Source organism: Gallus gallus, chromosome 1 (genome assembly GCF_016699485.2).
Source record: "Gallus gallus isolate bGalGal1 chromosome 1, bGalGal1.mat.broiler.GRCg7b, whole genome shotgun sequence".
NCBI classification, from domain to species: Eukaryota; Metazoa; Chordata; class Aves; order Galliformes; family Phasianidae; genus Gallus; species Gallus gallus.
The window spans coordinates 185,343,627-185,370,049 of record NC_052532.1 but is presented as its reverse complement, the minus strand read 5'-3'; the positions used below and the strand labels follow the sequence as shown (position 1 = coordinate 185,370,049).

General features: G+C 45.0%; 1 protein-coding gene across 3 annotated transcripts; it reads right to left on the bottom strand.

Moving 5' to 3' along the window:
* Positions 1-4,471: 4,471 nt before the first annotated feature.
* Positions 4,472-25,176, bottom strand: CWC15 (CWC15 spliceosome associated protein homolog). 3 transcript variants are annotated; one of them, XM_046942102.1, is made up of 8 exons: positions 19,471-25,176; positions 19,088-19,385; positions 17,064-17,202; positions 14,790-14,902; positions 13,746-13,834; positions 12,779-12,889; positions 5,420-5,538; positions 4,472-4,808 (listed from the first exon to the last, which is right to left on the bottom strand). In XM_046942102.1, the coding sequence occupies exons 3-8, from the start codon at positions 17,192-17,194 to the stop codon at positions 4,679-4,681; spliced, it is 693 nt and encodes a 230-aa protein (XP_046798058.1). In that variant the 5' UTR covers positions 17,195-17,202; positions 19,088-19,385; positions 19,471-25,176; the 3' UTR covers positions 4,472-4,678. The 3 variants fall into 3 exon arrangements, with proteins under 3 accessions (XP_046798058.1, NP_001264752.1, NP_001264753.1); NM_001277823.2 differs by lacking the exon at positions 19,471-25,176 and having other exon boundaries at positions 19,088-19,236; NM_001277824.2 differs by lacking the exons at positions 19,088-19,385; positions 19,471-25,176 and adding an exon at positions 18,973-19,038.
* Positions 25,177-26,423: the final 1,247 nt, after the last annotated feature.

Genomic DNA, 26,423 nt, shown 5'->3' with positions numbered 1-26,423 from the left:
TACAGTGAAAATAAACCTTTGTCACTGCTTGAAATCCCATCCCCTGGGAATAACTTGGTGCAAAAGGAACAAAGAACGCAGCTTCCTACAAAGAGGATTTCTAAGAGAAGAGCTGGGAGGAGGAGAAGCCTTGCAGGGACAAAGCAGCTATGCTCTGGAGGTGGCAGAGCTCACACTCAGCCCCTAGATATGATTTTGGTGCCACTGAGCAGCATCCCTACCCTGCCCTCCACCCTGACTCCCAAGCACTCAAGCTCTTCAGAATACAGTCTGCTTCACAGCCTCTGTTTGCATAAAATCTGTCATAACAGTTGTCTGATGTCAGCTATGAAGTTGTATTACAGCGCAATTGAGAAATCATCTTTTGCTACTCAAACTACTGATTGCTACAGATTCCAACAGAGGGCAATTAGACAGCCCTGTGCTTTTCTGCTTCTTTTCTCCACCTTCTGCACACTGCCAGCTTCCCTCCTCTTCAGAAGGTTTGGTGCAAAGCTGAGGTTTGGGTTATGAGATTTAATTCATTTAGATTTAACTCAATCTCCCTTCCAGTGAAGAGTTGCATTCGACATATTAGAATTGCAGGCAGTTTTACCTTAAACCAGCAAACCTCAGTCTGGGCAGCCTGTGCCAGGGCCTCACCACCCTACGAGTAAACAATTTCCCCTTAACACCTAACCTAAATCTCCCCTCTTTTAGTTTAAAATGATTCCTTGTCCTATTACTATCATAGAACTATAGAATGGCCTGGGTTGAAAAGGACTACAATGATCATTGAGTTTCAACCCCCCTGCTATGTGCAGGGTCACCAACCACCAGACCAGGCTGCCCAGAGCCACATCCAGCCTGGCCTTGAATGCCTCCAGGGATGGGGCATTCCTCCTTGGCAACCTCCACAGCCTCCTTGGGCAACCTGTTCCAGTGCTTCACCACCCTCTGCGTGAAAAACTTCCTCCTAATATCTCACCTAAACCTTCCCTGTCCCAGTTTAAGACCATTCCCCCTTGTCCTATCACTATCAACCCTTATAAACAGCTGTTCCCCCTCCTGTTTATACGCTCCCTTCAAGTATTAGAAGGGCACAATGAGGTCTCCCCGGAGCCTTCTCTTCTCTAAGCTAAACAATCCCAGTTCCCTCAACCTTTCCTCATAGGAGAGGGCCGTTTAGAAGTCGCTCTCCCTCCTGCTTGTTAAGCTGCTCTGAAGTATCTCAACATAACAGCAACATCTGACTGATCAGCATCAGTGTTTCTTTATGTTGTTGTTTTTAAATACGTGACTTGGGGTACCTATGGAAATGTTTTCCTTTCTGCTTATCCCCAGTTCAAAAGAAGAGCTCTGAGACGCCTTTCCCATGGAAGTGTAACATTTCAAGACGTGCCTCTTTACATTAAAATCAAACCTTGGGCAATGCTAAGAACGGCAATGAGGCCTTACTGGCTGCAGAGAGAACAGTTCTGCCTAGAGAAACAGCAGCTGACCGACAACAAAGGACAGGCTTTATCTCTTAAGGAAAAGCATCTCAATTTCTTTTTCCCAGCTGAGCAAGACAAAACAAACAGGAAGGTTTGTATCTGAGCAGTCGCCAGCTCAATCCCATGCTGAAGGTCGCAACAGTGGTATGGAGAACCTCACAAAGAACATTTCCGTGGGCGTTTTCTTACCACCCTCTCAGTCTGCAGTGCAGAGCACTTCGTGCTGAGAAAGAAAGAAAATGCCAGCAGCCCCTCTGACACACAGCTCTGACCTTCCTCAGAGGCTTCAGGTCCAGCAGTCGTGGCCACAGATAGGAACACTTGGGCTGTCAATGTGTAGGGTGCTTCTGCTTCCACGGTGCCACCGACGAGTTGACGCTGTGACAAATGCACATCACGACGTTGCTGGGTGCAGCACAGAGCCTTTAATATTCACTCATCTGCTCAAGGAATAAAAATAGATGCTAAACATCTTAGAATTCTGTTTATGCACAGCACAGCTGCTCCCGCTGCAGGACTATCGTTACATTTTTCTCCTTGTGCTAACAACCCCTTAAGATATTTCAAGACACAATGCTTTGGGAAACAAAATAAAACAAAAAATAACAAGATACCACATACTTAGAAGTCTTCCTGTTGTGTCTCTGCGGAAAAAGGCTTCTGTTTTTCAGTGCCAGAGCTACGAAGATAACTGTAATGCTGGAGATAAGTATAAGCAAGATGGGAACAGCTGATAAAGCACATGGCTTTGTTTTGAGTCACCAGTTAGAGTGCGTTGAGGTGGTGATTGCAACCATGCACGATTAAGCAGTCCTGACTGCTTAGAAGTGTAGAAACATTGCACTCCTTCAAGTGCAGAACGTTAACTGTGTCCCACGCCTGTTGCTGTAACAGCAACTTGCCCACTCCAGGGCCTTTGTTGGAAGTCATCTGTCACACCAAACAGAAGTTCCTGGACAAACCCACGCTAGGAGCAGAGCTGCAGAACCTCAGGAACTGCTTTGTTTTTATTTCTGAAGACCTCACAGTTTGTCAACAAACGACCTGTTTGAATTCTCTCAGATGGGCACCAGAAGCACAACAGAAAATGAAGCATCAATAACAGCACAAACCCAGAAAGCACACAGCGCTCTTCCCAGTACTTCACAGCTTCTCAGCTCTGATGAAGACAACTCAGTGGTCAACCATGCAAAGCCTTGGAAGGGATAAGGCTTGGGACTCCTTAGCTGCCTACTTGTGTGCTGCAAAAGCCCTGGGAGAGGAGGTGAGAGAAGATCTGCAAATTCAGTGGTGCTGCTGAACAGCAGTACCAACACAAAAGCTCACACAGAGGTGCAGGAACTGTGGGGCTCTTTCTCCAGAGCAAAGGAGGGAGAGAGCTGGAAAACATGGCCAAGCACACCTCTGTGTTATGCAGAAGAAAGGAATGGGTGCTCCTCTACCTGTAGGGAACAGCTGTGTACAGAGCCAGGAGCTCAGCCAGCAGGGCCCAGCCCACTTCCCAGAAGTACTATTTTCTCTACAAAAAGAGTTGTAGCATCTCAGGAATAGAATGATGGCTTATGCACTCACAGTTTCTATGAATGCATTGAACTGTGGTGTTTCAGCTATGCACCCCTCCACTGAAGCTGTATGTTTTCTCACTGACTTTGGCACAGCAATTGCATCTCGTAATACAGCTGCAGCAATTATTTTTTGTTGTTGCCATGACAGCAGTGCTGTTAGGTCAGACCTACAGCAGCAGCTGCTCCCCCAATGCCAGACTCGGACAAGTGCAGCTCTCAACTTTCTTCCCCCCCTCCCTCTCATCACATTGCCTGTATACCAAGGTTTTAGTGGCTGTAATGGAAAGAGAGAATTATGAACTATTATGAATGTGTTTTCTGAGTCTCAAGAAGTGGTGCTGTCACGAGGCAGGTAGCACGTGTAACACAAGCACGTATTCCTCCAGTAGCTGCAGGAGCTCACATGACCCTAAGCATGCTGAAAATCTCTCTTCCAAGTAAACATGGGTATAAGCTGTTGGCATGAGTATGCTATGCATTGCTTAATGGGGTTGGAAATACAGCTATAATGAGCAAAACCTTTTACAGGATACAAGTCATGCCCAACAAAAAAGTATATATATATTTAACATTTACAAACTTGAAAATAAAATCAGGTATATTTTCAAATTAAAAGCTTGAAAAGAATGCTATTAACTAGAAAAGATGGTAAGAAGAAACCATACTGAGTGCCACACCACCTTTTGTAACGGCTACGCTTCTATCCAGTGCATCACTTGGCCAAGATTTCAAACACAACCAAAGTGACTTGAGAGAGGAAAAGAAAAAAATCCCTTCACAACTGAGATTTCTCCATCAACCCTATATTATGTGGTCATCTTTAAAATGTCCACTTCAATATCTCACTGAAGTGTACCATGGCACCTCGATGAGATCGCTCATTTAAGTTTCCAACAATGCCATCATGATGGAGCCACACACACAGACTGAGCTTTGTGACCACTTGGCTGTGCCTGAAGGACTGAGCACTGGAATCTTCAGTAAAGAGGAAAAGCCTTTGAGGTCCCCAGGAGGATTCTGCACTCAGTGCTGTTCCAAGCACTATGTTGTTTCACCCCAGAAACACTGAGCCAAGGCAGCCCAGAAGCTGTGGGGTTGGGAACTTGGAGCTATCCCACCCAACTATGATTTGGTTGCTAATATGAAGAAACTAGAAGTGAAGATTAACTAAGTTTGTAAGTAGGTATTAAGAGAAAGCAAGGCCACTTTGCTACAAAAAGGGTGGGCTTCTCAGCTCACACTGTTCATCACATCCAGCGATCCCCTGCCTGACAATACCAGCACTCACACAATTACAAACCACCACCGTTACAAATGCAGGCTGCTGTGAAAAGCACTTCACACAACTGCAACATGTACTGCAAAACAGTTTTTCCCACCATTTTCAAGAAGGACAGTAAAAGTAAATTCTCACGAACAGAAAAACACCCATGAAACACAAACTGGTTTAATTAAAACCAAAAAGGAAAGCATACTGAAGGAATAAAACTCCATACATAGCAGTTCTTATTTATGAAGCTGTTGACAATTTTGATAGAGCATTTTGGAATTTATGACCAAATATTCAGCCTTGAATTCAGAGGGAGAGTGGGGGAACAACCTGCCGAGTCCTTCAGCACCACAGCACATAAAACTGTACTACTTGATGTATTTCTCCATGAATTTTTTGTGAAACTCTGATCGCAGAGTGTCATTCACAAATCTCTTGTCCTTCTTCGTTTCATCTATGCCCTTGGCACAGTTCTTGAAGACCACATCATCGTCCCATCTGAAAACAAAGATGTGTTTAACTTTGGTAAATCAATGTGACGCTGTTTATAACCACATTTAAATACAGTTGGGCTGTCCTATTTCAATGTATCACAAGCAATTAGTCATTGGGAGTGAATTTTAGACTTCAAAAAGAAAAGATCTGTTCTTTTAATCTGAGTCATCTTCTAAATGGTCTTGAGTTAGAAGCAATAATATCAGTGCACTGAAGGTTACCTTAGCTTTGCACAAAATAACATGCACTTGAACAGAGCAGAGAAAACCTCCAATGCTCCTCAATTCTACTAAACACAAAAGCAATGTAAAGTGCAAACAAGAATCCTATTTAGGAAAAGGCCATTATCTTCTAATTCTAGTCACCCTAAAAATAAAAGTAGTATTTTAAATGGAAGCATGACATCAAATTGAGGAAAACTGGTCCTCCTACTTCTCATATTAACGTGAACAACGTTGGAGAAATGAGTCAGACAAAACACTGCTTTCATCAGTGTTCTCATTTTACATCACATTGTTGCAAGATCTGAGCCAGGAAATGATGACATTTAATAGACTCTCAGAGCAACAAGAGAGAACTCAGGGATGGATATCGCAGCACAGACTGCACTGTACCTCCTTTTCACTTTGAAGTTTGCTTGGGGCTGTGCTGGGCCGGTGAGGTTCAGCAGTGGGTTCCCACTCAGGATGTTCTCCATCCGAATCCTTTCTTCTTCAGCCTTTTGCTCTTGCTCCTGAGAACCAGAAATTGACATCTATTACTCTCCTGGGCCATTTTCTTAAGTTTAGTTGATAGAGAAAGATAAACATAATTGAGCTGCAAATACTCACACTCATAGCTTTAATTCCCAGCTCAGCCTTCTCAGAGCATCTGACACAAATATGAGTAGAATAAGGACAGCAGTAAAGACACACTACAGAGCTTAACATTGCTAATAAACTGTTGATCTAGCAGCACTCATTTCTGCTCTACTTACTGTGAATGTTCCATCAAGTACTCAGTCAAATCCGAGATTTACCATTTACGTATTTGTTATAAGAAAAACAGTATAGAGACTAAAAGACTTCCCTTATCCTCATGAGAAAAGAGGATACGTTACACAATGTTCAGTAGGTGGAAGGAACCTTCCAGCAACACAAAACTCTGCTATCATCTTGAGCTCTCTGCTTGGCTTTGACAAGTACCAGTTCCACAGGGACCAATTAAAAAGAATAGTGAGAAATTTAAGGTGAAAACTAATGTGGATATCATAAAACTATTTAAGAGTTCCAACATTAAGGATCAGAAAGATTTAGTGTTAGAAATGGGTGTCTCAGGCGTAAGCCAAGCACTGCACTACTGGCAACACGAAGTGGATTTCACTGCCCACACTTTCAAGCTGTATTAATACATGTGGTGACTTACACGCTCACAGACTTCAAAATGGTTATGTAACACTCATTTTACATCAATACATTTTTCAGTGCCTCTTCAAATGCATCTCAAGGGCTGCCCTTTGGGATTAGCAGAAGGAAAGCACAATTCTCTCACTGGGATGACTGTTTCCCCTCTCTGCATGCTGAAAACAACCCAGTTAAAGAAAAAATATGCTCAAGTCTCATTAGTGCAGCAGGAAGCTCAATGCATTGCTTTTATCTATTATGGAAGCAAAAAGATGGAGACAATAAATTAAGGTGATTTTCAAAGTGCAGAAAATCCATGGCTGGATTTAAAGTATATTAAAAAATAAAATAAATCAGTACTGATTTACAGGCACCTCCTGAGAGGTGATCAGATTCTTTGTTAAGGCCATTAGGCAAACATACAGCATGGTGTTAACATGCAAAGTGCTCCCTGTGCTGTCCAGTATCTTACTGGACAGTAGTCAGGAGAAACTAGCTGCAATAAGAGCAAGAGTCCAGAGGAGGGCCACTAACATGATCAGAGGGCTGGAGCACCTCTCCTGTAAGGAAAGGTTGAGGGAATTGGGATTATTTAGCTTGGAGAAGAGAAGGCTCCAGGGAGACCTCATTGTGGCCTTCCAGTACTTGAAGGGAGCGTATAAACAGGAGGGGGAACAGCTGTTTATAAGGGTTGATAGTGATAGGACAAGGGGGAATGGTCTTAAACTGAGACAGGGGAGGTTTAGGTGAGATATTAGGAGGAAGTTTTCACACAGAGGGTGGTGACACACTGGAACAGGTTGCCCAAGGAGGCTGTGGATGCCCCATCCCTGGAGGCATTCAAGGCCAGGCTGGATGTGGCTCTGGGCAGCCTGGTCTACTGTTTGGCGACCCTGCACATAGCAGGGGGTTGAAACTCCATGATCATTGTGGTCCTTTTCAATCCAGGCCATTCTATGATTCTATTATATGATTCAATATAAGAACTCAGTATTTCTCAGTTGGCAAATGCTTCTGCAGAAAGAACTTCTCTCAAGCTGCCACAGCAGCTGCCTCTCTTAGAGCTGAACCCTAGGGGAACTCTTCTTGAGGCAGCACACAGAGCACAACACGTTGAGCTTCTGAAACATGAACCTTGGCAGCGACCCAGAGTTACTGACCCTGAACACACAGGTGCATGTCTCATTTTTCCATAATCAGACTTTAAAACAGCATGCCAGGCATCATCATAGCTTTTACCTGTTTTGTGTAACCCACATAATATCCTTCAATCTCCATCAATCATGTATTTTGCTTTCTGATAAAAGTATTGTCAGACTAAAGTGTAAAAATGTGGTGACAGAAAAAAAAATTGAAATTGAAGAATGCCACGACAGCAGTGTTATACTACAAACAGTGGCCAAAGGGCAGAATGCAGCTCCAGAGGAAGACACTCACGTCCAGCTATCTGCCTGCAGGCACCCAAGCTCACAGCACAGCAGAGAGCTGTACAGTACAGTGAGGTGCCAAGGGAGCTGTGCTGCTCTCCATGAGTTTCACACACAGGGAGCTCACTGTGCTCTGGGCTCTGCCTGCTGCACTGACTGCATCTCCACCACAGTGGAATGGAAGCTTATGGAATTAATCTGCACGTGCATCCCAATTTGGCACTCCTATAGCAATGGCAGTGACTGGAAACATCTACGGATCTTATTTTCAAAGACTGATTTCCATATCTGCTGTCAGTGATGCTGCAGAGCCCCATAGCACCTTGTGCCACCACTGGCTGCCTCCCAGCTCTGCTCACAGACAGAATCCAGCTTCCTTTTAGACCTGCAGGGACAGCACAGCCAGAAGCAGTAACAAACCACACTGACTTATCTTCGTGATTGAAGGCCAACAGATTGGAGTCTGGAAGCATGCAGGGAACAGAGCTGTTGAGTAGAACATCACCGAGTTCAGTCACTTAAAGACATCCCAGCACTCGTGGTAGCTCACTCATCACAAGGCAGTCTAGGCTGGATGACACCTCAAAAGAGCTGCTGCAACAGCCTTAGTCTTCAAGAGTTCTCTATTATTTAGCTTCACCGAAACCTCCCAAAGAAGGTAGGAAAGAATTAAGAAATTGGTTATTTATTAAAGCTTGTATCCTAGAGACATGACACAGAGGCAATACAAGGTATAACTCATAGCAGTGTAAAGTTGACGTTTGCACTTAAGCTAATTTATGCACTCTGGCCAGAGCTGCAGAATTCCTCACCTCCAGCCAAAAGAGGTTCTCATTATGTTTCAGAACTTTCCACATAAATCATGCACTGCCCACTCCTCTGCTGAAAGCTGGGATGCTCCCAGTGGTACAGCACGGGCTGTATCAAATGGAACAGACCAGACAGAACCTTCCCAGCTGTCTGAGCTTCACACCTCTGGGGCAGATAAAGCACAGCTGCTGGCAAAACAGGCTCAGGGTGCTCCAAAGCACTGTTCTTTTGTGTGCTGGAACAAAGGCATATTAAGCTAAAATGCTCTGGATGCAACAAGCCCACAACAGAAGAAAAGCCTAAGGGAGCAAACAGGGCATCACTATTCATATCATCCTTTTCATAAAATAACATCTTTGTCTGCGATTCCATTGCGTTGTGCTTTGCAACAGCAGCGTGCTGTACCAACCACGTGCCGGGATGAACCAGAAATCAGCCCTGTTGTTGGGAAGTAACTCCTTCCTCTGCTGCCACTGTGCAGGTGGTAGAGGCAACTGAACAGGAACATTACAGTGTGAGGAGTCAGCTGGCAGAGGGAGTCCCACAAGCCAAGGAAGCAGATGGAGATGATGCCACAGCAAGCATCCACTGTGCAGCTGAACTTGACATGCAATGTTAGGGAAAAAAGCGGACAGAGCTACATTAACCTTAACTGAACAATTATTCATAGAATCATAGAATGGCTTGGGTTGAAAGGGACCTCAAGGATCATCAAGCTGCAACCCCCACACCACAGGCAGGGCCACCAACCTCCATATCTAATACTAGACCAGTCTGCCCAGGGCCCCATCCAACCTGGCCTTGAACACCTCCAAGGATGGGGCATCCACAACCTCTCAGGGCAGCCTGTTCCAGCACCTCACCACCCTCTTGGTAAAGAGCTTCCCCCTGATACCCAACCTAAATCTAAACCTAAATTATTTCTTATCTTGCTGCAAGAATAACAGTCCCATGCCATATTTGTTTCCGACCACAAAAGAAAAACAGTATTGTTACCATGATTATTTCATTGTTTTTTTTAGTATAGTTCCTATCCTTAGTGCAGAGCAAAGGAAAGTGCTGAAGTGATTCCACTGTATTACAGTGAGTTTCCTTGCTCAGTTTCTACAGACGTTGAGTTGCTGCAAAAAGCCCAAAATATCTGTACTGTACTGAAGGCCAAAACTCACACAACACAATGCTACCTAAGTGCTAGTTTTTGAACAACAAACAACAACAGCACTGCCTTTAGCAAGGGGGAATAAGGTTTAATAATACCTAATAAAAGACTAAATCCATCCCAATAATATAATCCTATACAAATCACTAACTCTACTCAAATAATGGACTGAAATCCCACAGAATAAGCATACAGGGCACTTGTAACTGTGGTGTGTCTATGCAGAGTTGATGCCATCCTTCCCACAAAAGATGGGCCATTACCATTACTTCTTGACAAGGATTGCTAACACGTCTCACAAACACTTAATGAAGAAATACACCTGAGCATCTTTTTAACCTCTTCACTGAAATCCTTCTTAATCATTGCCTTATACTTTAGTTTTAATTATACACTTGTAATTTAAGTGAAAGAGTTCATATATAGGGATTCATTTCATGTTTTAGCTGGAAGAAGTTGAGGACGTGGCTAAAACACAGAACGGAGCAAAGGTCTATTTCAGCCATTAGTAAAGTGGGACATCCACTTATAGAGTAGCACTTCGTGAAATAAAGTTGTAAGAAAACAAACCCAAAACTTTCAGTCTGTTCTCAGGTAAGCATAGAAGGATTGGATGCTAGAACAGCTCTGCTGGAACAGCACACATATGTTCAGCTGCTCACTGGTTTGAGGTTTGTTTCTAATTATTTCAATTTACCTTTTAAGGAAGCGCTTGAGAACTGAAAATTAAGACTGCTGTAAAGTTGAATTTGAAATATTCCCACAAGACCCAACCATGAATGGTCAGCACAGACAGCAGTCCTCATGCTGGACAGTTTCAGACAAGTCCAGAACTGGTCAGCTCCGTCTCCACTGGGAACATCCAGAAGGGTTAAAGCAACAGAGGGCAGGAGGAAAGTCAGAACAAATGCCATTTTCAATCAGCTTTTTAATTTATGATGATTATTTTATGTTTCTACAGAACACAAAGGAATTTGAGAAATTAGCAGGTTTTGAGTAATCTCTTATTTGGTTGACAAATGACTTCCTTCACACTGGTATTTCTGTTTAAGCCATGAAGAAAGTTGGAATCTCTTAATGCTATCATTTACCAAAACTAGGTTTAGAGGTTTTCAAGGAAAACTGGTGCTACCACATGAGGGAATTTACCAGAGAACACGACAAGGTGAAAGACAGCACGTTTCTGGCTTCCAATTTTAGCTGCCTAGGCAGAAATGTGTTTTAGAATAAACAGTCCTCCTTCTGCAACACCTTAAATACCAGACACCAAAGCAATGAGTGAAAGGCGTTCACAAAAATAAATCATTTACCTCCAATGAAGTCTCAGAAATAACTGCACTAGCCTTTTAGGATAATTATCAGGAAAAAAAGCAATAACATACAGCACAAATTTGGGATACAGCACTATAGATACAGCACCTGTTCCATCCTGTTCCAGGAACACCCACAGGCAAGCTCATCTGCCCATATAACAACACAGATTGGAGAACAAGGTGCAGAAAGTGAAGAAGCACTCACTCTGCTGTTTCCCCTTGGCTTTGCCACTGCCTTACCCAAGCTGCCCTCTAAGGACTACACTGCTTCAGTAGATAAACCATTCTTTTCCAAGTGGACTAGGATTAACAGCAGCTACAAATAAGAGTTTACATGAGATGTTATCCTAAAGTCAATCAGACAGCGAACATAAAGTTACCTACTAAATTAGGTTTAAATCACAGTTTGCAAGACATGGTAATGTGAAACCCATATACACCATGGGAAAAGAGATTTACATAACTTGGTTGCAAAACTTTTTGTCAGTAATGCCTTATGCTAAGGCATAAATATGCATAGATATGAGACCTTCTCTAAGGAGAGCCCAACTACTGAAGATTCCAACGCCGCACCCTGCTTTGGTCTTCACTTTTCATCACTGTTCTCTACACTTCAAAGAACCCCAGGAAAAGACAACTCTCCAACTACACCACAGTTAGAAACAGCTAACGGTCATTTTATGGATGAAATAGGGGATTCATTTCAGCTAAATGTGTGCACAGAGCTTCCACGTAGCACTGAGCACCATAACAAGCCCTACCTCCTGTGGGTGGGGAGCAGCTGTGAAAGCAAAGAGCAACACCAGTTAAACCACAGCAAAACAGAACGAGTGCCATACTACAGAATTCAGAGCCTTTAGCACCCTCTAGTGACAAGCTCAGAGTTTTGTAGGTGTAACACTCCTGATTTTTACACACCAATAGAGAAAGGTGCTTGTTTCTGCACACTGCAATTTACTTTCAAGAATCAGACTTCTACAAGAAAGCTTCTATACTGAAGCAGTATGGTACACATTTTAACCTTCCAAAGTATTTTGCCACTGTAGACTTCAATAGTTTTTATAAGCTCTGATGACTTGAAGGATTAAACCCTCTAGGTTCGAGAGTGGTCACAGGTGCCTACAGCAGTTAAAACACTATTCTTTCCTAGCTGCTCCTAGTGCCTGCTGTACACCATGCCCTGTTTACTTTCAGCTGACTCTAATAGAGAGCATTCCTGAAAAACCACTCGAGCAGTTAAACTATAAGGCTGTATATGAAGCTATGGAAATTCATTCATTTCATTTCTGTGGATATATTTTCAAAATATAATCACTTGCGTATAATCATATCAAAATAGTTCCAGTTTTATAGTTTCAACTGGCATTCCTTTCCAAGGCAACACAGTACTAATGTAAAAAGATCAAAAGCATCAAAGAACACACTGATATTTTTAATTCATTTTAAAAAAAAATCATTTCTTGCTTCAAAAAATTTAAATAACAAGGGAAATATTCATAGTGATAGATCACCAGTACCATTACAGTTTGGTATGACACCTGTCTTCAGAGAAAGGCTTGCAGGTCAAAACCAAGATTGCCAAGAAAACCAAGACTCAAATGCCTCTATAAAGCACTGGGAAAGTAACTCAATCATTAGCAAAATACTCACCCAAAAGCATGTCTGCTAAAGAAAGAATTTCTGATAGCAGTCATTAGCTGTAACAACAAGGCCATCAGATTGACCTGAGAAGCTTGTTTTGACGTGTTGTGCCAGTTCTAAGCTTGGCACTTGCTTTGTTTACCAGTTCTCACCTGTCCTAAGAATTTAAGGCACAACAGTTTTACTAAGCACGTTTGCAAATAAACCAGATGCTCCTTCATGGGAATAAGTGTGATTTTACCTTCCGAGCCTGTTCCTCAGCTCGCTCCTTCTTTATTTTTTCCAGTTCAGCCAGAAGAGCTGCAGTGTCATCATCATCACTGTCTTCCAGGTCATCATCCTCATCATCCTCCTAATAGCATCAAAAGTAGAAAAGAAACAGTTTATGAGTTTCATGTAACAGGCACAGCTTTTAACTCTAAACACTGATTGCAGAGATGTCTCTCTTGTTCAGAAAAAAGAATGATGAGAAGTCCCCCAGACAGCTCTGTATGTTCAGCTAAGGTTGACTTCTGAAGCACACGGGTGCTTGTAGCAGCAGCACTATAATACAGATTGTTCATTTGCTCCTATACCATAAAGACAAAAATATAAGTGTCTGTGTTTTTAGATGACTGCGATCCTTATTTCTTAATAATTGAAATGCCATGTTCCTGACAGATTCCAGAGAGCTGGCACTCTTAATCTTTGTAACACAAGTCATTGTAATTGTGTGCCCGAATACCTCATCCAGTATTGCTGGAACCAAATATAGCACTATTAGAAACAAAACAAACATCAGCATGCTGTCAGTACCTGAAGAACTCCAGTACATCAGCACAAGGAAAGGAGCCAAGAACTCATTATTCATGCAAACAATCAGTGCATCTCAATTGCTTTACCTCTGGGGAACTCTGACTGACCCAGTACTTAGACTGAGGCTAAAAGAACACCAATAATTTAAGTGGTACCTTCAATTCCCCAGTTATTGTATGCTAGTAGTCACAGCATCCTTGCTCCCTTCTAAGAACACCACTGATTACAGCATAAAACCACTACGGACTTCCATCAGAATAGGGAAACTGGATGTAGAGTATCCCCAAACCAGTTCTCACTTACAAGTCTTGATTTATACACATATTTTTAAATATCCAGAAGTTCATATTCTATCAGTGGCGAATCCCCAAGGCAGGACAATGAAAGGAAAGAAGACAGAAAAGAATGCATACATCAGTAAGAGGGTCATCGGCATCGAGGTTTGCTGCAGGGATCTGGTCCAGCCGAGGCTTCTTAGACACAGAAGATGACGTTGTATGTTCTGTGAGATTAATATAAATATAAAAGATTAATAAACAGCACAAAGCCAATTTCACTTAACAGCATCAAAAGTCAGAAATTGATATCAAAATCATTAATAAGTTGTCTTGCATTACAGTATGAAATGTGAGCTTATGCTTGGTTTCTCCTCACATCTCAGTCTTAACGCCCATACTAATTGCTCCCATGCAGGCATTCCCATACGAAGCACTAACATCCCCAGGCTTATCTTTTAGCCTCCAAGTGTTCCTGAAGTCATTACTTCAAAAAGAAAGAACAGCAGAAGCTGTGGAGAGAGATCCTTATTCTATATATTCAGCGGACCGTTTCCATAGCAGACCACCCCAAAGCACTACTATTATCTACTTGGGTCCGAATGACATCTGCTTTTAGCTATGAATTAGAAAGTCCCATAATACTTCTCTACACTTCACAGCTCAGGTACTAAAGTACCTAAATTTGGTCAAGCTTCATATGAAAAGAAAAAGAATATTTCTCAGACAAATAACAAACAGCTTCAATTTTTGTTTTAATTCTCACTTCACAGTACCCGAACTGAATCAGATACTTTAAAAAGCAATTTATTACTTCACTGATGCTGTAACAGTTAAAAACGAGTCACTGCACTTTTCTTTCCTGTCTTGTTTGTCCAAGTGCAGGAAAAAAGCTCGTTATTAACTGCACATATTTGCTGCTAATTCATTACAGACATTCTGTATCAGCTGGCCTCCTTGATGCTTCCCTACTAGCTGGCCTAGATTTTTGCTAGCATGAAGCCAGCATGAAAGCCAATGAACATTCCCTTGCAGGTCCACAGCTCAGAGCCATCAGGCCAATATCCCACATTCTGCTCTCCTGACACAGCGTGTAACTCATAAACTTCCAAGGTGGAATTCTGTGTGAGAGCAGTGGCATGTAAAGGTATTAAGATCTGTTTGTTAAAGGTTGGATGTTACCTCTGGTTGGTCTGTCTCTGTTCTTTTCCCTCGCAGCAACCCGCTCTCTCTCCTCTAGCTCCCTTCTGAAGTCACGGTTACGCACCTCTTCAGGAGCATCCTGAGTGGCCTGTCTGAAACAGCAACGAGGGGAAAAGGCTGAACAATAGAATCAAAGAATTGCTAAGGTTGAAAAAGACCCACAGGACCATCCAGTCCAACCATTCACCCATCACCAATGGTTCTCACTAAACCATGTCCCTCAACACAACATCCAAACGCTCTTTGAACACCAAAGCTGACTGAACTGACTGAAGCTGACAGTCAGGAGCTGGCAGCAATTTATCAAATGAGGCCAATAAATCCAGAGCTGAACATGTTTCTACTTTTTATACACAGCCGGGTACCATGTGGACACACACTTCTTTCTCTATATGCATTACACACACATGTGCATTAAACACACACAGTGGCTCTCAAGTGAATTTTAAAGATCTACACACATTCTTGCAAAACCACACTGGCTACATCTGTATTTTGCAGGCATATCTACATCTGTTCTCTGCAGCACAAACTCAATGTCCAAACTGACATCTACCAACGCTCTGGTTAACTCTCTTCACCATTTTATCATCTCACATTGCTGCTGCAAACAAATCTCCCAGGCTTGCAAGACCAAAACTAAAGCATGCTGTTCTCCAATCTTTTCTCTCCATAAGACAGAAGACAAAACGTAACACAAGGAAAGAAAAAGAAAGAAATATGGAGGGAATGAGCACAACACTAGCTTTAGTGAAATACATTGCAAATGCATCTTTTCCCCTCTTTTATACAATACACATAGGCAAAAATCAACAGACTACTCATATTCAAGTCACGCTAAGTTCCACCTAGAACATGCTGAACTTCTCTGGAAGACTTGAGAAGAACTGATGAATAAAAACATGCAGCAATTCCTTTCACCTTACTGTGAACTCAGGTTTGGAAATAAGAATGCCTGGAAGAAACCCAGGCTCCAGTCATTATAAATACACTGTGTGCACAGGGCTGTCTTTATGCTGAAGCATTTCATTTGCTTTTATAATTAAAAACTCGAATTCAGAATCCCTGACATGGCAGCAAAAATCCCCCCCAGGCCCTGTGTCAATGAGGCATGGGAGAGTGGGACTGAAATACCAAATCCTTCCTGCAATTATGCAGTCCTGGCAAATTAGCAAAGACAACCTCGTATTAGATATTTGGGAGAATGAACTTAAGACACTTAATGCCCCCTCACACACACATACACATGCACTCAAAGGGATTTGTTACCACACATATTGTATATTCCTGTATGTATTTCTCCCCACACACTCCTTTCAGAACAACAGACTGGTGTTTCACACTCCTGCTCTATTTAAAGAGACAAACCAACAGCCATTTTTCCCATAACAGCACGTTTTGTGCTCTTGTTTTTGATATTCTCCAAACATTCCAACTCCCGTATCCATGTTACCTTCAAAGTTATTCAAATGGGCAGGAGGGAAGCAGTGAAAGGGTAAACATCTGCACTAAGAAAGTAAAACCCAAGCAATAGTTTAAGCTAAAAAAAGAACCAAACTAGCTTTAGGTTGACACAACTCAGTTAAATCCAAGTGCCTGTGGCACACTGACTCCAGATTTCATGCTATCTTAAAAGTAGATAAACAAATTATTAAGGATTCCAAACACAGGATAACATTCATATAAAACCCCATTATCTTTTACACCAGTTAAAGCAATTGACTCTTCTAGAACCTCTTCCAGTGTTTAACATCTGCTCTCCCAACACCTACTAATGCCTGAGTGCTGTTTCACGTTGCCCTGCCTCTTCTTAGTGCTCTTTCCCAGTGGTTCTTTGCTACTACATGACATGATTTTCCACTTTTTAAGACATGCTCAACTTCATACCTCCTATCCCATCTTGTAAGTAACAGCACCTTACTAGCTCAGCTGTCTCTGTATGTTCCCAATGCTTTCATTTTCACTCCACTACCTGAAATACTTTATCTCTAAAGATCACCTTCTCATGATTCCCTTCCACGGGCAGTTATCCACACCACGAAAACTAAGCTTTCCAAATCAGTTGCAAGCCATTCAATCTCCTAAGTCTGCTTTTGAGACATGCAGTTTCAGCACTGCTGCACAATATCTGTGTGTGCTTAATGTCAAGCAATCAAATGTGAAAAAATTCAGTGTTGGTCACATCACAGAGAAAGAAAACAAGGAAACACCCCCAGCCTGCTTTGCTATAAGACAGACAATAACGATACTTACCTGTATTTGATTTTAGTATGAGAGGGAAGGTCTCTGCTGGAATACTGCTTGGATAGCTGACTTAAGTCTCCTTCACCTTTTCCTCTTCCTCCTCTGGCAGGCTCAAACGTTGGCCTTGCTGCTGTCGTCATTTTAGTTACTACAGAGTCAAGGGCAAAAAACAGTCATTACTATAACTCAGAGTGAAAGACATTCACCAGAAGCTACGTTGTTCCTGGAACTGTTGCAGCAATAGCAAATTCCACTACACAATACAAACTATCATTTGGTGCATGAGCCTTAAAACTTAACAAGTTTTTTTTACTGACAGCTTCTATCCAGATGTTCTAAAAACAAAGTCTTTTCTAACACATCTGAAAGATGACAGAGACTCAAACAAGAATGTGAGGTCATGTTTATAAAAGTGGATAAAATGCCAGGAGCCAGTCTCCTATCCTCAAGTCTTGGTAGAGGTGTAATTCAACTCTTTCCCCTCTGGAAAAAAAAACACAGCCAAAAAATGACAGCCTATTCGAAATGATCTCTCTATTATGTCTCAAAGTTTATCTTAGTATTATCACCACAAATGCCAGCCATTGTGGACTGTAGCATGCTGGGGCTGATAACTGAACAGCAACTATGGTCACACATCCTAAACACTCGAGTCCTTGCTCTGGCCTGGTTCATTTCTCCAGTACAGGCACAGCATCAACACTGGTAATGCAGCAGAGCTCCAGATGGCCAGCAAACCTTCCGAAGTGCTCATGTGAATTAAGTGCAATTAACAAAACACCTTGCTCAGACAAACACAGAAGTTCACCAACTCTCCTATGGAAACTCAGACACCACCAGCAAGATCTACTAATGAAATAACTGATGCCAAGAAGTGCAGGTATGGCAAAGGAGTGAAGGGGCTCAGCCCAGCCTCAACTACACAACAGATGTGAGCACACACTGTGCTCAGCATTGTAGACAGTAGCTGGAGGCCCTGCAGGCCCAAACCACAGAGCCAGCAGTTTAGGGCAGTCCACCAAGGCAAAAAAGAAAAAATCGCCAAAAAACAACAAAACAATAAAATCAACCAGACAAACAAACACCCTGGATGATCCATCAGTGCCATCTTCAGTCTGTTAAATGAAACTACATGAATTTCTGCCTCACCAGAACACACATATCCATAAGCACAGCCTAAGGACTTAAAAGAAAGAGACACTCAGAAGGTGGTGAGGCGCAGCTGCCCAGAGAGATGTGGTGCCCCATCCCTGGAGGTGCTCAAGGCCAGGCTGGATGGACCCTGGGCAGCCTGAGCTGTGGGGGCAACCAGCCCATGGCAGGGGTTGGTGCTGGGTGGGCTGTGAGGTCCCTTCCAACCCAAATCATTCCATAATTCCAGAAGATAGGCAGCCAGCACAAGCCTGCACTCTGCCCCCAACTGCTGACACTTCTAGGTACTGTGCAGGTGAGCTCGACAGGCCTCGTTGGCTTCGGAGAAGATCCACAATCTGAGAAAGATGTGATCCCAGGACTTATCTCTGTTATTTATAGGTAACGGAAGGGACCTCTGAGTTCAAGCCCCGGCCCGACTGCGTATACCCATGGAACATTACCACATCCCGCGGAAACCGAGCCTGCAGCATCTTTTTGGGCTCATCCTGCATTTTTCTGGGCTGTAAAGGACCCGAACTCCACCCGAAGCCGCTCAGGCCCGTGTGCTCCGATCAGGTTTCGGCAGCGCAGCACTGGAGCAGCCCCTTCAGTGCCACAGGGCTCCGGGCCGGCCGAGCCGCGTCAATCGGCGCACGCCCAGGCCCAGCCAGGCCGCCCCGCCGCCTCAGCCGCCCGCTCAGTCCCACCAGGCCGCCCCCAGCCTCGGGACCGCTTCCCCACGCTCAATACCCCTGATTTAGTCCCTTCAGCCCCCGCCTCTGACCTCAGGGCCTCCTCCCGCTGAGCAGCCAGGCTCTACGCCACCGCCATCATTCCACCCACTGCCCACAAAGCGCCGCGCGGCGGCCACAGAGAGGAGCGGCGGAAGGAGAACCTACCATAGAGATGGAGACCGGAAGGACTTCTTACGTCACTGCGGAAGCGCGTCCGCCATGTTCGCTACCGAGGCGGAAGTAAGCGTTGTTGCTTCCTGAGTAGCGATGGCGGCTTTCTCCCACCTCCCATGCAGCGCGGCTGGGCTTCCGGTGTGAGCTGCTCCCTGCCCTGCTGTCCTCAAGCTTTGGCCGTCCAGGCTGTGCCTGGCCGATCCCCTCGTGCCTTCCTCAGCCTTCCTGTGAGCTCCAGCCACCTCCCCATGCAGACAAGCTGCTGTCAGGGCCTCTGTCACAGATGGGTCTGAGAACAGAAGGGTAGGAACAATTCCAGGCCATGAGCTGGAGGGAGGAACAGGGCCCTCCAGTCTGTCTGTCAGCAGCATCACCTGGGCCTGTCTCCCAGCTAGCAGCTCCCCCCAGCTGATGCCCTTAATGTGGGGTATATTCATTGCTGTCTGTGAAAAAGCCATAGCGCGAGAGCACATCTCTCAGAGTTCAAATACAGTTTATCTCTTGTGTTTGCTGTTGCTTCCAGCTTAGCAGGCTTCGGTGGATCACACGAGGGTATGTGATGTCACGTCTACAAAGGAAACTTCTTCCTGGGCAGCCCCTCACACAGCGTGCAACTTCAAAGAGAGCCCACGAGAGGTCTCTGAAGATGCTGCTATGCAAGGAGCCCCAGCACCTAACGGCAGAGCACACCCTTCGGAGCCTTCAGAGGAAGCCCTTGGAAGAAGTGGGCCCAGCAGTACAGAGAAACTGTGTCACCTCTTTGGTTTGTGTCTGCTTCCAGCCGTCCATTGCCACCTCTGAGGAGTTCAGCAGTGTCTGCTGCAGACTGGATCACAGCAACCTGAAATCAGCGCATCCTCCTCTGATGGTGGATGGTATTTGTAGATGTATGAATATCTACCTGTGAGCCTTAAATCAGAAGTAACTGTTACACTAATTTGACTGCTCTGATCTTTGAATAAAGGAAAGCCGTAGTGTCTTTGGCCAACATTGTTCCCTGAACCCTGAGGTGCTTCTTCCCAGTTTGTGAGTATAGATGTGAGGTAAAAATAGCTATGGGCACATTTGATGGACAAAGTCTTCCTTAGAAGACATGGGTACAGAACAAGAGATTCTGGAGGAGTTAATGTGCCCGAGTCCAGACTGCCACAGATCCCACCTCAGTCTTGCTACAACGGCACTGAACTTTCACAGGTCCACAACTTTTGATTTTAAAGGTCTCTAAATGATTGATTGATTGCTAATTATTAGAGACTTCTCAGTAATTATTGGATGAAAGCTCTCTGCACACTGAACTGGGGAATATATCTCGCTTCTGTTAGGCCTCGGCATGAGCAGGATGCTAAACTTCTTAGATCTGAACTAACTCCAAACGTGTTCAAGACTGGCCCAAACTCTGTATGTTTACAGAATCATAGAATGGCTGTGGTTGGCAGGGACCTCTGGGCCCATCTGGTCCAACCCCTGCTCAAGCAGGGATGCTCAGAGAAGGTCCTGGGCAACCCGGCATGGCTTTCTCCTTTTCTTGCGCTGGTGAAGGTCCTCACATGGGCCCTCTGCCTTCTCATGGTCTTCTGGGATGAGGAGCACGAGCCTGCCTGAATTGTTGGGACAGCCACAGCAGCAGAGCCCTGCCTTGGGGTTTCACTGCACAGAGAGAGGGATGGAGCCTTGGGAGGGTCTCCTCTCATAGCATCTCTTGGAAAGAATGAACGATTCATTCATGAGAGCTTGTATAGAGAAGGGAGCACCAATAAAAATCCATGGTATAGCCACTTGTCTGTAAGTGGGAATTTCTGCATTCCAGGCCCTGTTTCCATGATTGTGAACCAAAGCACCATCAGATGAGGGAAATAAATAAATAAGTAAATAAATAAATAAAAGCAACAACAAAATCCCAAGTCTTTCACCTTCCTATGCCTGCTCTAATCAGACCAGCTCATGACCAAAGACTGCTGTCTTCCTGTGGAACACTGAGCCTTGTACCTCTTGGTGCATCTCGTGCCACCATGGACGCGCCCCTGGTTATTCCTCTGCTGAGCAATTTGGCTGTTGCAACTCTTAGGGAGAGATTCTGAATTGCATGGGTAACATGAAAAGCAGGAAAATTCACCACTTCCCTTAATGATTTCCTGAAGTGATTCATTATCCTCGCAGTTCAAAATGGCACTTTGTTTACTTTTAATTTCAGCTTATTTGTCTTTCTACCCAACCATGGGTATCTGCAGTGCATAATGTGAAAGCCCATTTTCTCACCAGGTATTTACACTTTGTAAGCTAGTCTTGTAACTATCTCTGCATGAGGCAGGCTCTCCTTCTAACTTATCAACATCAGAAGTATGAGAACTCTCTCACCATCAACCCCAATGAGGTGAGCTGGAGATGTAAGATCCCTTCCCTCCCCACCCCAGCTTTCAATGCAGCTGTTGATATACCCAAGAATCACACTGGCTTTCTTCCCCACACCACTGCACTGGGCACTCCAATGCAGATGCAAGTCTTGCTGATTCTTAAAGTCTTTCCAGGGCTGTTGCTTTCCTGGTTAAAAAAAGATCATATATTCTTTGATCCAAGATGAATGAACACCTTTACTTGTGTTAAATGCATCTGGCTTGAAAAGAAAAGTCCCTTCTGGTGTTGCTGGCACAGTCTGTTAGTCATGACCCCAAAGTATTGATGGTACCTGTACATATTCTTACTGCGATGTTGTATTTACTTGTAGATCACTCTAAATGCAGAATACAGAGACCAGCATGTTACTTCCTCTGGGGTGCTGTTAGAAATCCCAGTTCAGTGGCTGCTTTTGGAGGTGTCTCTGGGTCTGACACACACAAAGGGGTGCAGCTCCTACAGCAAAGTGCCTGTTTTGCAATCATAATGACACTACCGATCAAACATGTCATGAACTCTCCATCTGTTACATTTACAGGGCCTCTTTATGACTGAACTCAAACTCCTCCTGAAGAACAACAGCTCCCCACAATCCTTGGGCTTCTGTTCTCTGGAGCTTCCCCGTATCCAGAGATGTTTTGAACGTTCACACCAGGAGACCAATATTCTCTGGCTATCTCAGTGCTCCAGGATGCTGGTACTTTGGCAAATATGTGTTGATCTTAAATGTTGGTCCTTCTCTGAGATTACCAAAGGACTGCAGAATGCATCACTTCCTAATAGAGAACAGAGACATTTACCTAAACCTTGTGCCTGTTTGGAGACTTATTAATGCTTTTCTCATCTACTTCCTGGCCTTTGACATTGTGAAGATTTCTTACGTTCCTAATGGATTTCAAAAAGCCCCTCTTGGTCTTGCCAAGGCAGGGATTTATCCCCCTCTCTCCCGTGTCATATTTTTGTTCTTTAAAGCTTCTCATGTATACTTTTTGCCATCTCTTCCTCATTTCTTCCATTTGTAACATTATTTTTAGATTTAATTGTTGCTTTCCACTGTTTTTTTTTTCAGGGTGGGAACTTAGACAAGACAACTTCCTTCCCTGAATCCCTGGCTCTTGCGCTGTATCATCTTCTGCCCACCCTCAGGTACAGAAACACTGCATGTGATCTCTGCTTTTAAAGCCATGTGGGACTGTGAGCAGTACACCAGCATGTCCTCAAGCTGAGCAGAGATTTGTGCCCAAATGGAAATGTCTGAGCTGGAATTTTCCCCTTGCCACCCTTCCTGTAAGAACCTGTCTCTTGCCATCCAGGACATGGCTTGCACGGCCACAGAACATTTCCTCCCTTGGGATGTGTGTGCTTTCAAGGACTGAGCCTCCCACTGGCCTGGTGATGTTGCAGGGAACTGTCAGCAGTGGCACCCCAGTGCAGGAATGCTCAGCATCCAAACAGCAGCCTTAAAAGAAGATGGTGGGAAGTCTCTGTTTCCTTGATTGGGAAAAGAACAGAGGTCTGGCCTGGCTGTGACTCAGCTGGTAAGCCAGCATGGGGCTGCTTTCTGATGAGGACATCTCAAAGGGCTGGCTCACCATCATGCCCTCTGCACTGCTGTGGTGCCATAAAACCCTTGTGCTGCTGTGAAACCCTTGTGCTGCTGCTTTTCTGCACGCTCACAGAGTCATCCCAGCTCTCAGATTCCTCCCAGCTGCCTCCCACCCCACTGATTCTTTCGCTGTTTGCCTCTGTGCTCAATCACAGCTCCTGCACTACTGTCTGCCTTTGCTTCTTGAAGTGTGACATGACAGCTGCCAATGGCTTTGCAATGAGGAAGAGACCTTGTAACTATTCTCAACAGAGGAAAGTCCATGAGTCAGCAAGAATTCCCCGCAAGAAAAGGCACAGGGTGAGAACCTGAACTAGGCCCTTCCTAAGCGCCCAGGAGAGGCCCACAGAGGGACATGCCATCCCCCTGCGGCCCACAGGCACCACGTGAAACACATCTCCACGTGCAGCCATGGAGGAGCCCACTGTGCAGCAATGGATGAGGCCTGGAGGAGGCACAGCACATGGATACCCCTCCAGGAGCAGCCCCGGGTCAGAGATGCAGCCCATGGAGAGGAGTCCACAGTGGGGCAGGAGGGCTGGGGGAGCGGCTGCTTGTGGGGCTGTGCTGGAGCAGTTCCCACCCACAACGTGATGTCAGCCCAAAGGCACTCAGCAAGGGAGGGAGGAGGGTGCTGGGGGCATGGGTGGCAGTGAAGAGCACACAGCTCTGCTGCTCTGTGTCTTGGGCACATGCTCGTCCCTGTGGAGGAATTCTTGTTTCTGCAGAATCAAATGGTTTCTTTGAGCTCGGACAAAGCAATTAATTTTAGCCATGTGATGTTTACATGCAGATGAGCTGCTGGGCCATACGTCTCTCGATAGCTGCATCCAGTGTTAGGCAAAAATACCCCACTGTGTGAATTATTAGCCAAACAGCTCTGCTAAGAACTAAGCTAATTTTATCCTTTTCTCAGTGCTGGCTGTCAATGACTCAGTCCCCGCTTGTCTGGGAGGACTCTCAGTACCTGGATGCCCGGACACCCAAATGAGCATTGGATCTCCCATGCATGGAGGGAAGGGCCTGCTGCCCACACACTGCTGTGGTCTGTCTTGGGTTTTTTTTTTTTCACTGTTTGTGTAGATATGGAACAAAGAATACCAGTGAAACACCCCACAAACAAGCTCATCAGGCAGGACGAAGTAGGGATGCATGGAGCATCAGCCACCTGTCCCAGTGTTTGACCATCCTCATGGTAAAGAAATGTTTCCTAATGTCCAATCTGAGCCTCCCCTGGCACAGCTCTGTGCCCTTCCTTTCCTGCCACCAGTTCCCAGCAGCAGAGCCGGGCACCTCTGTCTGCCTCCCCTCCTCAGGGAGCTGCACGGAGCCTCCTCTTCTCCACACCAGACAAGTCCAGTTGGATGAGACTCTTCTGGGTTTAAAATTTCAGGTACTGGAAGATTCAATGTGCAGCTAAATACTTTTCATAAACAGGGCTGCAAGGATCAGAGCAGCCAGCATGAAAGCATGGACTCTCCTTGTTTATTTTGAGTCTCTGAACCAGGAATGCGAGGAAGAGTTTATAAGAAGAGCAAACAGCCATGCATCATCCTGACCCATTTAAAACCCGGCTGAGTTTCCTTTCCAGCAGCATTTCAGTAGTGCAGCCCTCAAGCTCACTGAAAACAAGGTAAGCCATAGGGTCAGTTTCCACATCCTCCAAAGATGCTGTATTGATTTATGACAATTTCATAACTAAGAGCATTCCAGCTGCTGTCAACAGACTGCAATCCCTCTTAACCCACAATAGCCCACCTATAGCTACTGACCCTGCACTCTGCAATGTGTTTATCCAGTCTCGAGGCAATGCGGGGTCAGCAGTGGTCTCAAACACCCGCATTGTTCCTTTTGGGTGTGGGCAGAAATCAGTTCACTCGGAGTCAAGTGAAAACAAAGAACAACAGCTTGGAAAACAATGCGCCCTTGACACAGAAGTGGCAGCTGCCAGGTTGATCCTTCCTTATTTCTTTGTTACAATTCACATTATTTCAGGTCTGAGACCTCAGGGGAGCCCTTTGCTTATGGAGGCCTGCCACAAGCAGAAGAAAAATAAACTTGTATTTCCTCCCCAGCACGGCCACTAGCTTGGGAACCTTGCAAAAGTAACCCCTGCTCCCCAGGTCCTGCTCAGTTCCTTCTTTATAAAAAGATAAAGCACCAAAGGCTTTTTCTCTGAGACCTGCAGATACAAAATCCCATAAAACAGCAGGGTGTGGTTTGATTTCCTGCGTTATAAAGCCCAGAGAGCTTTTATAGAATAACATAATCACTGAATCACTGAGTCATAAAATGGTTTGGGTTGAAAGGGACCTTAGTGATCATCCAGTCCCAGCCCTCCTTCCATGAGCAGGGACACCTTCCACTGGACCAGGCTGACCACAGCTCCATCCAGCCTGGCCCCGAGCACTTCCAGGGATGGCTCACCCACAGCTTCTCTGGGCAGCCTGTGCCAGCATATAACCACCCCCACTGTGAAATATTTCTTTCTAATGTATAACCCAAATCTACCCTGTTTGATTTGAGCTATTACACTTTGTTCTATCCCTGTACTCCCTGATGATGGGTTCCTCTCCATCTTGCCTGCAGGCCCCTTTAAGTACTGTCAGGCCACAGTGAGGTCTCCTTGGCGTCTCTTCTCCATGCTGAACAAGCTCAGCTGCCTCAGCCTGTCTCCTGTACTCCAGCCCTCTGAGCATCTTCATGGCCCTCTGGACCCCATACAACAGCTCCACATCCTTCCTGTGCTGGGAGCCCCAGGCCTGGGCATAGCGCTGCAGCGGGTGCCTCATGAGGGTGCGTCCCTTTGTATTTTTACAATCAGAACCATAACTTCTCTCTGGGCTAGACTTGACACTGAGCCTTGTATGGCTGGCTGGCTCACGGTTTGCAGTGGCCAGCTGCCCCAGCCAGGGCTGAGCACAGGAGCTGGAGGTACCCCAGCAGGGCGTTGTGCAGGCGTTCTGCACGTTTGCCTCTCCTTGGCAAGATGCTGCCTGCTTCTGTGTCATTGCTGCTGAGTAGTAGCAACTGAATCTGAACTTTGCATTCCCCTCCCTTTCCTGTTCTCCCTGGCCCACTGCCTGAAATGAGCGCAGCACAAGCAGCCCATCTCACTTCTGTGTTGCAGCTCACACAGCTCACATGCAAAAGCACACATGAAGCACCTTGATCTTATTGCTCTCACTCATCACTACATTAGCATGCACTTAGCAACTCTGTCCTGCCGTGCTCAAGGATGGCTCAGTGACAGTCCCATGCAGAGGTGCTGCACTGCTGGGTGCAGAGGATCAGGTGTGAGCACAGGGCTCCTGTCCATCTGGGTGCTGC